We start from the raw sequence: 13,255 nt of genomic DNA, 5'->3' as shown, positions 1-13,255 counted from the left end.
CCGTACCACTGCATTATACAGTTTAGCAGCACCGTATTCGCATTTTCCTGCATTCCGCTGTATAACCAAGCCGAGGTTTCAGGAACCAACAGAAACATATGTGTGTCTGTGATTCTGCCATCTGGATAAGGGAACTGGTCTTATACCCAGCTGCTTACTGTCTGTGGGTCCCCATTAAAAGTGTTATCCCCACAATGATACCGGTGCTTAGAGGGTTAAATTATGAGAACAGGTTGCATAATCTTGGCTTGTATTCTGTTTATAGAAGATTGATGGGTGATTGAGGTGTTTAAAATGTTAAAACGATTCAATAGGGTTCATACAGAGAAACTATTTCCTCTGGTGGGGAAATCAAGAACGAGGGGACACAATCTTAAAATTAGAGCTAGACCATTTAGGAGGGAAACCAGGAAGCAATTTTTCACACAAGGGGCAGTGGAAATCTAAACTCTCTCCACCTAAAGGCTGTGGACGGAGGGGATTAATTGCAGCTTTCAAGACTGAGATTGATAGATTCTTGTTAGATAAGGGTATTAAGATATATGGAGCAAAGGTGGGTAAATGGAGTTGAATAGCAGAGTAGGCCCGAGGGGCTGGATGGCCTACTCCTGTTCCTATGTTCCATTGTTCTTAAGGTGACCAGCTGCCTGGTCTGACTATTAAGTTGGTCGAATGGTGCACAGATCTTGCTTTCCCAGAACTGGATGCAGTGTCGAGCCCAAGTTTTAAAAAGCCCCGCCGGTCTCTGAAAGCGCGGCCGATGACCTCAAGTAAAAACTCCGAGAGACAGGGATTACAAAAATGTCACCTTGCCCGTGATCTGATAGTAACACTTTAATCAGTGCATAGCAATAAATGGACATTAGCAATTTTTGGACTCAGCTTAGAAATGAAGGCTATGAAACAGCAGCGAGTCTTCACATTGGCTTCACCCTTCAAAGCCCTGGGGCCTGCAGGAATTCATTGCTTGCAAGTGCGCAAATGAGTGCTTCCTGTTGCCGTTTAGCTGTGGCAACCCTTGCTGCCTTTGGAGGATGGCTGCCGCTCAAAAGGCCAAAGTATGCTAAAACTGTTTATAATGATTTATTCTGGAGAATCCCGATAGACCAGGACCAATGCTACTGAAAACGAGGGCTTTTAAAAACAAAGAAAAGGTTTCCATGAGTCATGAGAATCGTGCACCAACATTCAGAGTGGGGTCTGTTTGCAATGCGATGACCATGGTGGATGTCCCACCACTTCTTCAGCCCTCGGAACCGTGCTCTCCGTACCGATGAGCCTCCTTTCACAGATTCACGCAGGAGAGCTTATCCCCAGGCTACTTGTTGTCTTCTGTGCTTTTTGAAGTCAGCTGTATAGGGCGGGGGGTGGGGGGGGAGTGAGAAAAGAAATAGTCTGGTGTTAGATTTCTGATGTGAAGATTAAGCTAAAGTGAAGGACGTGACAGTTTTGATTCCAGATGCCGGCATTTATACATTTATCCTCAACATCATGAGAAACCAAAGAGAAGAGCCAAGACCTTGAGTCTAGCAATTACATAGAATCTGCAGCACAGTAACAGGCCATTCGGCCCAGCAGGTTTACACTCCACACGAGTCTCCTCCCACTCTAATTATTTCTTCCCACCCTGCCCCTCCCCCCATCCCTCAATTCTCTTCTCCCTCATGTATGCATCAAACTGCCCTTAAATGCGTCAATGCTCTCTGCTTCAACCATCTTAATTTCCGAGGCCTCAGCTGCATGGCCTGGGTCAGACTCCTGCTTGAACACGGTGGGAAGCAGTAGCGATTTCAGGCGACATTATGCTGCCATGGGTGGGGAGGGGACCTGACGGTGTAGTCCCCGGAAGTCAGGTAAGTAGCTAGAAGGGGTATTGGAGGCCACCAGGGGAGGAGGAGGGACACCCATGGCAGGGGAGCTCCAAAGTTTCCTTGTGAAGCACATTTGCTCCTATGGGCCCACAAGGACCGCCCCCCCCCCCCCCAGAAAAAGTACTTAATTTTCTGGGTCTCCTCTGGCCCCGCTCCTGTTTGCCATCAGGCTGGCCTGTCGAGGAAACCATGATGACTTCCTCGCACACGTATGGGGTTAAATCTGCAGTCAGGCCCCAATAGCGCCATCGGAGCCTGGTCTGTGTATTTAAAACAGAACCCTCCTGCCTTTTAGTGGATCTCCCACTCACCTGCTCAGCACAGCAGGTTAAAATTCCAACAGGAAGGCAAGGAGTAAGTCGCTGCGGCTATTTTGACCGCCTGTTTCCGCTGAGCGGGCGGGTTTGGCCCCGGCCCGTGGGAGGACGACACCCATGTAAGTCCAATCCTGAAGCGCACAGACCTTCGTGCCAGTCGACCGCCAGCTGAGTGGCCCGCTAAGACTGGAGGCCTGGAAGACCCATGAAAGATGGCTCCTTCTCGGCACCCAGTCAGAGAAAATTCTAGCACAGTGGGGTTGGAGTTGGGTGTCCAAGGCCTGGGCTTTGGGCCCTAGCCATGGCCGTGGGGCAGGTGAGTGTAAAAGTAGCTCAGAACAACTGCACAGGTAACTGGCATTGATTGACCCGAGTGCTGAGATCGCACTGATTAGCAATGAGGATTAAGAAAATGTTGATTTTGCTGACTCAGACTGATGCTTCATTCTGGTTAATTCCACTTGGCAACCGTCCAATTTTATTTTTAATCTTCTCGTTGACATATCTTTTGAATTGGACTCATTGAAGTTATTTTTCTCATCTCATGCTGGGTTGTCTTGTGGCGCCATCACTGACTGCGTGAGTGGGGGAGGTGGTCAACTGAAGTGGGGACATCACGGCTGAGGCTAAGCTGGCCCTGGTCCTGGCCCAGTGACCACAGACTGGACCAGCGATCAGGAGCTAGAACCCTGGCTGATTTTCTCACTCTCTCGCTAGCTTAAGGGAGCTAAGACTAATTATAGCACCCCTACCACCACAGCTGGCATCAGCTAACTCAGTACAGACCAGGGGTTTTCAATATTGGGCACCGCACCTCAGGAAGGATATGTTGGCCTCGGTGGGGTACAGCACAGGTTCACCAGAATGATCACCAGGACTTTAAGGATTAAATTATGAGGAGAGGTTGCATTGTATTTGCTTTTGTATTGGCTTGTATTCCCTTGAGTTTAGAAGGCTGAGGGGCAAGCTAATTGAGAAGTTTAAAATGATAAAGGGATTCGATAAGGTAGATACAGAGTGATATTCAGTGTGATAGCTGTTAGTTGCATTGTCACTTGTTAAGGATTGAGCATTCCATGAACCCAGTCCAAAATAACAAAAGACTCACCCGTGTCTTAAAGAACGAAGGTTTTTTACTTTTGGGGGTGCTCTTTTTCTCTCCATCATTCTCATCGGGGGTGAGCGCAAACATCGGTTGACTCATCCTCTTCATCGCGTTCTCCTCAAAGGTTTGTTCCTCCCCTCCATTTGCCACTGCAAAAATCAGAGCTGGAAAGGATTCGAAAAATATTGAAGACTTCAGTCCCGGTAAAGGGAAAGTATTCGGAAAAATTTCCTCAGTTCTAAGTAAATCGACAGCTTCTGGGGCTATTAAAAACCTGGCGGCATACCACAGCGATACAGGCTACTTGGACTCTGGCACTGTACTAGGACACTGCTGTATGGCAGGTTACACCTGGTGTCAACTGTGGCTCAGCGGGTAGCACTCTCGCCTCTGAGCCAGAAAGTGTGGGTTCAAGTTCCACTCCAGGGACTTGAGCACAAAATACCAGGCTGACACTCTAGTGCAGTGCTGAGGGAATGTTGTCTTTCAGATGAGATGTAAAACCAAGGCCCTGTCTGCTCTCTCAGGTGGATTTAAAAGGTCCCATGTCACTTTTTTGAAGAAGAGCAGGGGAGGTCTCTTCAGTGACCTGGCCAATGTTTATCCCTCAAGCTTAGTATTAAACAGCAGATTGTTTGACGGTATTTAAATCTGGATAAAGATGGATGGAATTGATGAATGACTTAGTTGAATCACTGCTTAAAATGCAATTGGTCTTGGATCAGCTAGTGGAATTAACTGGGATATAGTATATGAGTAATTTGAGACATGCCATGTAAACATATTGGTAAGTCTAACATGCTTGGGAGGAAAAAGGTGACTTTGGACCTACGGTTCCCAAAGCTCTTCACCACTGGGGTTTTCCTCATGTCATGTCTGGTTCTGTTTTAGACTAATCGATAGAGATTGATTGCTGTGATTAGTCAACAACTCCATTCTCATTGTATCATGCGAGTACCAGGATGGGAGAAGACGAGCTAGATGGACCTTGGTTTCTTTTCTGTCCAGAAATGCCTACATTGCTAACTGGAGAGAACGTGGTTGAGGAGATGAGATGTTTTCTTTCACAGTAACCTTGTGTAGATCCCACAGTTTCTCTGCACATTACCTGGGATTGTCGGCACGGACCTGCTGGCAAAGCTCATCTGCTTGAGCATTGAAGCTGGGCGCTTCTCAACATTGTCCGACAGGTTGGTGTCACTCCTGAACTCCTGCTTCCTTGACAACTGAAAATGACAAAAAAAACTCATGAGGTAAACATAGGATGGCAGGATGGGGGGGGGGGGGTTGATGGGGGAAGAGTACAGTGTTCATCAAGTTCAGACAAACTGTGTCAACAACAAGTGCTCCCACATCAGGAACAGTGCAGTTATATACAGAGTAAAGCTCCCTCCACTCTTTCCCATTAAACCCTCCCACAGCAGATATAGCACGGGTTAGGTACAGAGTAAAGCTCCCTGTACATCCCGTCAAACACTCCCAGGTCAGGTACAGCACAGGTTAGATACAGCGTAAAGCTCCCTCCACACTGTCCCATTAAACCCTCCCACAGCAGATACAGCACGGGTTCCATACAGAATAAGAACATAAGAAATAAGAACAAGAGTAGGCCATTTGGCCCCTCGAGCCTGCTCTGCTATTCAATAAGATCATGGCTGATCTGATCTTGGTCTCAACTCCCCTTTCCTGCCTGTTCCCCATAACCCTTGACGCCCTTGTAGCTCAAATATCTGTCTATCTCTGCCTTGAATATATTCGCTGACTCAGCCTCCACAGCTCTCTGGTGTAGAGAATTCCAAAGATTCATGACCATCTGAGAGAAGAAATTCCTCCTCATCTCCGTCTTAAATGGGCGACCCGTTATCCTGAAAATATGCCCCCTAGTTTGAGATTCACCCACGAGGGGAAACATCCTCTCAGAATCTACCCTGTCAAGTCCCCTCAGAATAATATATGTTTCAATAAGATCACCTCTCATTCTTCTAAACTCCTATGAGTATAGGCCAAACCTGCTCAACCTTTCCTCATAAGACAACCGTGTCATCTCAGGAATCAGCCTAGTGAACCTTCTCTGAACTGCCTCCAATGCAAGTATATCCCTCCTTAAATAAGGAGACCAAAAAAGGCTCCCTCTATACTGTCCCATCAAACACTCCCAGGGCAGATACAGCACGGGTTAGATACAGAGTAAAGCTCCCTGTGCATCCCATCAAATACTCCCAGGTCAGGCGCAGCACAGGTTAGATACAGAGTAAAGCTCCCTCTACACTGACCTATCAAACACTCCCAGGGCAGGTACAGCACAGGTTAGATACAGAATAAAGCTCCCTCTACACTGTCCCATCAAACACTCAATTCAATTCAATTCAATTCAATTCAAATCGCTTTATTGGCATGACAAGTTACATCTTATGTTGCCAAAGCATCGGAAAACATTCATGTTTGTTCACAAAAATACAGATCTATCCATACAGTGTATAAACAGATATATCCCTGAGTGTATAAATATACTTTCATATAATTTATATATACTCTTTTCTTATATTTAGTGGTTGTCCCTCTGTTTATGGCAAGCTGTAACATAGTGTGCCGCTAGTGTTACGCAATTTCTCTCTTCCCCTAGTAGGTATGGGAGTTTTTGGTCGTCATTCAAATTTCTGAATTCCGGGCATATTTTTGTGAATTTTGGGTAGAAATTCTCCCTTATGCCCTGATATTTTCTACAAGCTGTGAGGAAGTGCATCTCTGTCTCCACCACTCCCTGACTGCAGTGAGAGCATATCCTGTCCTCTCTTGGTAGCCGGGTCTGTCTGTGTCTACCTTTTTCGATCGCCAGGTTATGTTCACTAAGTCTGTACATTGTCAAAGTTTTTCTCAGTTTGCTATCCTTTACCATGGTCAGGTAATCAGCCATGTTGTATTGTCTGTTTAGGGCCAAGTAGCAATTGAGTTTGCTTTGGGTTTTTGTTGTTTCTGCCCAATATGACAGATATTTTTCCTTTTGCTTAGCGACGATTGTGTTGGGTTGCATTCTTTGTGTTACGCTGTCACTGTCCTGGGGCTGGTTATTGTTAGTAGTGTTAGTAGTTACTTCATGAGTCCCAGGACTAGTTGACTGAGGGTATTCTTCTTTATGGTCCTCTCTTGGCATTTCAGGGCTTCGTAATGATAGCATTGGGGGTTGCTCATTTCTAGGTGTTTCCAAAATTTGGTGGCTCTTTTTTGGATAGTGATTATTAATGGATATTGGCCTAGTTCTGCCCTGCATGCATTGTTTACGGTTTTCCTTTGAGTCCGGAGGATACTTTTACAGAATACAGGGCAGGTACAGCACGGGTTAGATACAGAGTAATGTTCCCTCTACACTGACCCATCAAACACTCCCAGGGCAGATACAGCATGGGTTAGATACAGAATAAAGCTCCCTCTTCACTGTCCCATCAAACACTCCCAGGGCAGGTACAGTATGGGTTTGATACAGAGTAAAGCTCCCTCTACACTGTCCCATCAAACACTCCCAGGGCAGGTACAGCACAGGTTAGATACAGAGTAAAGCTCCCTCTGCACTGTCCCATCAAACACTCCCAGGGCAGGTACAGCACGGGTTTGATACAGAGTAAAGCTCCCTCTACACTGACCCATTAAACACTCCCAGGGCAGGTACGGCACAGGTTAGATACAGAATAAAGCTCCCTCTACACTGTCCCATCAAGCACTCCCAGGGCAGGTACAGCATGGGTTAGATACAGAGTAAAGCTCCCTCTACATTGCACTAACAATGTGCCCCAGCCCAGCTTCAGTAAAGTGCCCCCTGTTGCAGCAATTTGGCAATTCCCCATTACCCACACTAACCAAACTGTGGCCTCTGAGTCAGATTGTCAAGCAGTGTTGAATTTGGAAGAAGGTTTTTGAGCTGTGACCCAACCAATTCCAGTAAGAACTGGTTGAGACTGCCCCAAACTCAGCTGTGTTTTTAAACGTTGCTAGTATTTTTCCGTTGATTTAGACATTTGTACACACATTGTCAAAAGAGAAACTTAAAGATATCAAAGAGAATATGAGGCTGGAGAATTCAGCTCACATCGAGCTGTCATTTGGGCTTTAGTCTGATGATCTATAAATTACAGGAAACTTTGGTTTATCCGGAGGTTATATGTCCGGAATACTCGATCTAACGGCAAAAATCAGGAGCCGTTTTCTATAAGTTTTTTTAGTTCTCGTTGCTTTTTTTTCCCCCCAGTCAGGCACTGCAAGGTCTGTAGCTATAGCAACAGCTTAAGCTAGAGACGTTTGCAGCTGCAGCCGACTGTTTTGAAGCTGTTGCTAAGCAACAGGGTTTGTTGATTCACATGGAGCTTTTCAGTTCGGTATGTTTCAACATTATGCTGATATGTCCGGCACTTTTGATGGTACGGCACCAGCTCGGTCCCGTCAGTGCTGGATATCAGAAAGTTTCCTGTGTATCTCCACTGTTCAAATCCATCAGTGATTAGATATAACACAAGTCTCTTCCAGCCGACACATTAAACCCACATGGGGAGACAGAACTCATCACTGAAACTTTAATTCATAAATTAAATGAGAAGTTGGGGCTCAGGTGCCATTTTTTCATGTTGATGTTTGGTGGTTGAGAAATCTAGGCTCAATGATATGGTTGGCGTGGACCTCCTTCGAGGTGCTCTGTTACAGCGTAACTGCATCAGGTTTTGGGCTGTAGACATGTGTGATGTACAGGTGGCTCAGAACAGGGAGTGCAAGCTCGACTGAGGCAGCGTGCAGGGAATGCATGGATGTGGGTTTGCAGGGAGGGCGGTGACAATGGGTGACGCCCTTGGGTCGCCATCCACCGAGTTTGGACTGTACGGTCAGTGCGGCAAAGCCAAGGACGTCAACTCGACATCATTTTAATAAAAAATTGTGTCCATTTTGTCCACTTACTTCTTTGTCTCATTAAGGTGTGGAAGTGTTAGCTGTCAAGGATTTCAATAAATCCTACTCATTGCCTCTGGGAAGTGAGTTTAAAAATCATCAATAAGAGAGAGAGGTTAGGAGAAATATATTTACATGCAGAATTGCGGGAGCAGGGAATGCTTTGCTACAGGGAATGGTTGAAGCAGAGGCCATTGCACCTTTCACAGAAAATCGGACAAACATTTGAAGCAGAGGAAGATACAAAGCTATGGAGAGAGTGCAGGGCAGTGGGATTCGTCTTAAATTTCTCTAGCAAAGAGTCAGCACAATGGGCCGAACGGCTACCTACTGTGCTGTAGACATCAATGGTTCTATGATGCCACTGTCCAGCTTAGAACCTGGTAGAGCTGCACGGCTGTCTATGGGCTAGTTTTTCTTTGCTGCTCTATGCTTCTTCAGTAACGTGAGCTTCACGTGCTGCTTACCCGCTTAGAGTCTGAAGGCTCTGCCTTGCTGTCTGCAAACACCACGCTGCTCCTCTTCTGCCTCTTTCTCTCCCTCCTTAATTTGATCTCCCCTTCCTCCTTGATGGCTCGATCCGGTATCTTTTCTTCAGTCCTGGGGATTGGTGTCCTTGGTCTGGGACTGTCTGGAATCGCACTGCTGGAGTGACACAAGGAACACTCGTGTGAGGTAAGCATTGAACTTAGTCATTTGATTTTAAAAGCAGTAAAATCATTTAATCTGTGAAGAGGTTAAAAGTTAGATTAGCAGCTTAACTGACTAGCTGGCTGATATAATAAAGGAGAAGTCTGGCAGAACAAAGTCAGTTGGAAAAAGCATATTACATGATGATTGGGGGAGTAAAAGAATCAAGGAAGCCATACAATGGGCCGCCAAAATGTGATTTGCGAAGATGAGGTTAAGCGTACGTAAATTGGATAGAACAATGGCAGATGTGGAAACAGGGCAAATGAGATAAACAAGATGTGTTTTGTGGAGATGTGATTAATTCTACGTGACTTGGACAATTAATTGGCCAAGTCCTGAAGATGTGAAGGAAACAAGATGTAAGATTGTATATAAGCCAACTGCTCGAATGTAAAAATTAGACTCCCGTCTCAGCTTAGGCTGAGAGGGCCTCTCCCTGCACGTGCTTGAATAAAGATCGCTTGGAACCAGTACACGCTCGTCTCCGTCTGCTTTGGGGTAGAGAGAAATCCCACAACAATCTGTATCCTGGGACATTGCAGTTAATCAACTGGATTAAGCATCTAATAGTCATAATATGTCTGGACAATGTCTTTTCCAGCCCAAGGCGAGGTGAATTAAAACTGGTGAAAGTGATGTTGAAGAATTGTCATGGAAGAACTTTTTCACAGAAGGAACAATCGAGACCTGGAATAATCTTCTAAGCAAGGTAGTGGAGACACAAACTTTAGATCCACACACATTATATATGATGGGGGGAAAATCTAAATCTTTTGTTCCAAATGTGTGGGCCAAGAAGCCTCTCTCATCTGCATCTACCTCGAGAACAATGGATGGGTCTGTAGCTTTACACCAAACCTATCTTGTTTTCATTCAGTGTCTATTAAGATATGATTGCTTGTGTACACCGTTAGTCCATTGGATATTTTAAAATATTTTGATGTTAATTATTTGCCAGAATTTGCAGCATTTCACTGAGTGCGTGTTGGGGGCAGTCCTGGTACAAGTGATGTTTTCTTTTGCCTTCCCTCAATTTTTTTCCTCCTCTGGTTCTTTGCCCGTGGTCATTCTTCCTTTGTGAGGCTAGATGGTGACTATATGGAGTCTATTTAACTTTGGGGGGCATCACTACTAACCTTAATCCTGCTTTAACCTAATAAACACACACACACCCTTTCCAGGTTCAGGAAAGGTCACTGTAAAGAAATAAGGGACCTCAATGATCTCCAGCCCCCTCCCTCCCCTCTAGTTGAGGGCCATGGAAGCCAGTTACAGCACTCTATAGATAAGGAACAGTAGCATTGTGGTTATGTTACTGGACTAGTAATCCAGAGGCCTGAGTTTAAGTCCCATCATGGCAACTGGGAATTTAAATTCACGTAATTAAATAAAATATGGAATAAAAAGCTAGTATCAGTAATGGTGACCATGAAACTATCGGATTGTCGCAAAAACCCATCTGCTTCACTAGTGTCCTTTAGGGAAGGAAATCTGCTGCCCTTACCTGGTCTGGCATATATGTGACTCCAGACCCACAGCAATGTGGTTGACTCTTAACTGCCCACTGAAATGGCCTAGCAAGCCACTCAGTTGTAACAAGCCCCTATGAAAAGCAATAATAAGAATAAAACCGGATGGACCACCCGGCATCGACTTCGGACACGACAACGGTACACCCAGCCCAGTTGACCCTGCAAAGTCCTCCTCACTAACATCTGGGGACATCTGCCAAAATTGGGAGAGCTGTCCCACAGACTAGTCAAGCAACAGCCTGACATAGTCATACTCTCAGAATCATACATTTCAGCCAATGTATGACTCCTCCATCACCATCCCTGGGTATGTCCTGTCCCATCGGCAGGCCAGACCCACCAGAGGTGACCACGGCACAGTGGTATACAGTCAGGGAGTCCTCAACATTGACTCTGGACGTCATGAAATCTCATGGCTTCAGGTCAAGCATGGGGCAAGGATCCTGCTGATTACCCCCTACCGCCCTCCCTCAACTGATGAATCAGTACTCCTCCATGAATACCACTTGGAAGAAGCACTGCAAGGGCACAGAATGTACTCTGGGTGGGGGACATCAATGTCCATCAACAAGAGTGGCTCGGTAGCACCAATACTGACCCAGCTGGCTGAGTCCTGAATGACATAGCTGCCAGACTGGGCCTGCGGCAGGTGGCGAGAGAACCAACACCAGGGAAAAACCTACTTGACCTCGTCTTCACCAATCTACCTGTCGAAGATGCATCTGTCCATGACACCATTGGTAGTAGTGACCACTGCACAGGCATTGTGGAGACGAAGTCCTGTTTTTACACTGAGGTCACCCTCCATTGTGTTGTGTGGCACTACCACCGTGCCAAATGGGCTAGATTCAGAACAGATCTAGCAGCTCCAAACTGGGCATCCATGTGGCACTGTGGGCCATCAGCAGCAGCAGAATTGTATTCCACCACAATCTGTAACCTCATGATCTGGCATATCCCTCACTCTACCACTACCATCAAGCCAGGGGACCAACCCTGGTTCAATGAGAAGTGCAGAAGAACATGGAAGGTGTCAGCGACAGTGCTATCAATAACCTGCTTACTGATGTTCAGTTTGGTTTCTGGCAGGAGCACTCAGCTCCAGGCCTCATTACAAAATCCTGTAACCCCCTCCCTAACAGCACTGTGGGAGTACCTTCACCACACAGACTGCAGCGGTTCAAGAAGGCGACTCACCGCCACCTTCTCAAGAGCAATTGGGATGGGCAATAAATGCTGGCTTTGCCAGCGACACCCACATCCCAAGAACTAATAAACAAAAATTAAACCAGGCACCTTCTGATCTGTGCCACTTAGTACAACACCTGAGGCCAAATGCTGTGTTCCAGTCGAGATGAGTTAGCTCACAGCACGAATCAAACCTGGGACCTTCCTGGTCTGCATGGCTCTGCTATCATCGGACAAACTCAAAGTTACTGGGAAGCAGCTACACTTTTAACGGTCGCGGCCTGTCCACATAATGCAGACTCCAATACTCTGACTCCATTATTTACTGTTCAGCAGTTAGGCTGCGCATCCATTCCACATGGTAGAACCTGAGCACTGATAAAATAGATCTGGGAATGTTCTTCAAATGCAAAGAAGTTCAAAATTTAGGCAGTTAGGAGTTAGTAGCAAAGTTGGAGGGCGGGGGTGCGGGGCGGGACTTTCTTCATCCAAAGAGGAGATCAAAGTGGATGATATCAATAGGTTTAAGAAGTAATTAGATGCATATCTAGAGAAAGCTACCAAGGATAGGGTGAGAAGGTGGGAGTGAGGGATAGGTTGGGTCTCAGTTCTGAGAGGTTAACAGGTACAGGAGTTTGCTACTTATCAAGGATGATCAATAACTGTGGATTCAACCGTCGGCAGTGAAGTCGGTGTCTGTGCCTCACCTATCACCAGTCACTTTGGTTGGTGTGTTGCATTCGGTGTTGATGGAGGAAAGGGAGATCATGGACACTTGCCGATAGGATCTCATCATGGACCTTGGCCGGCTTGTCCGTCTCTCATCAAAATCTGGCTGCAAGACAAATTCAGGAAAGAATGTAGGCACATGAAATTAAGAGATGCATTATATGTCAGTCTTGGCTCAGTGGTAGCACTGTCGCCCCTGAGTCAGAAGTTTGTGGGTTGAAGTCCCCCTCCAGGACTTGAGCCCATAATCTAGGCAGACACTCCTGGTGCAGTACTGAGGGAGTGCCGCACTGTGGGAGGTGCCATCTTTCAGATGAGACATTAAACCGAGCTCCTGTCTGCCCTCTCAGGTGGATGTAAAAGATCCCATAGCACTATTCACAGGAGAGTTCTCCTGGTATCCTAGCCAATGTTTATCCCTCAACCAACATCACTATAAAATAGATTATCCAGTCATTTATCTCATTGCTGTTTGTGGGACCTTGCTGTACGCAAAATGGACTGCCACGTTTCCTACATTACAACAGTGACTACACTTCAAAAATACATTGGCTGTGAAGTGCTTTGAGATGTCCTGAGGTCATGAAAGCGCTATACTGATGCAAGTTCGTTCTTTATTTATACAGGCAACAAGCTATGTCTGGAGTGTCTTAGTGGGCAGTGATCTTTGTTGGCTTTAGAGTGATACAATCGGCATTGGAGGTTGGATCTTCCGTCGATGGCTTTGCTTCACATGACACTTAGTGTTAACTGATGGGAAGAGAGGGTTTTCACTGAGAAATGTTATCCCTCAATCTTCTCAGTGCTGCATTGACGAATGTGCTGGCTTTCCAATGAGAGTTCAAAAAAATGCCCAGCTGAGGTGGATGTTAAAGATTCTGGTGCCCTGGC

At 46.1% G+C, this 13,255-nt stretch overlaps 1 protein-coding gene across 2 annotated transcripts in view; it reads right to left on the bottom strand.

Moving 5' to 3' along the window:
• Positions 1 to 793: 793 nt before the first annotated feature.
• The window catches only part of LOC147113794 (dedicator of cytokinesis protein 2-like), a 57,661-nt gene continuing 45,199 nt past the window's right edge, over positions 794 to 13,255 (bottom strand). The window contains exons 8-12 of one of the 2 annotated variants that reach the window (XM_085995116.1): positions 12,343 to 12,470; positions 8,690 to 8,867; positions 4,402 to 4,519; positions 3,297 to 3,457; positions 794 to 1,351 (exon numbers count right to left, since the gene is read on the bottom strand). In XM_085995116.1, coding sequence (XP_085851242.1) covers positions 1,319 to 1,351; positions 3,297 to 3,457; positions 4,402 to 4,519; positions 8,690 to 8,867; positions 12,343 to 12,470 — 618 coding nt within the window. In that variant the 3' untranslated portion in view covers positions 794 to 1,318. The remainder of the gene's footprint in view (positions 1,352 to 3,296; positions 3,458 to 4,401; positions 4,520 to 8,689; positions 8,868 to 12,342; positions 12,471 to 13,255) is intronic. The other variant, XM_085995117.1, reaches the window with a different exon arrangement.

The sequence above is a fragment of the Somniosus microcephalus genome, chromosome 8 (assembly GCF_052327205.1).
Source record: "Somniosus microcephalus isolate GS21.2 chromosome 8, FLI_Smic_1.0, whole genome shotgun sequence".
In the NCBI taxonomy this organism is placed as follows: Eukaryota; Metazoa; Chordata; class Chondrichthyes; order Squaliformes; family Somniosidae; genus Somniosus; species Somniosus microcephalus.
This window is presented reverse-complemented; position numbering and strand designations above follow the sequence as displayed.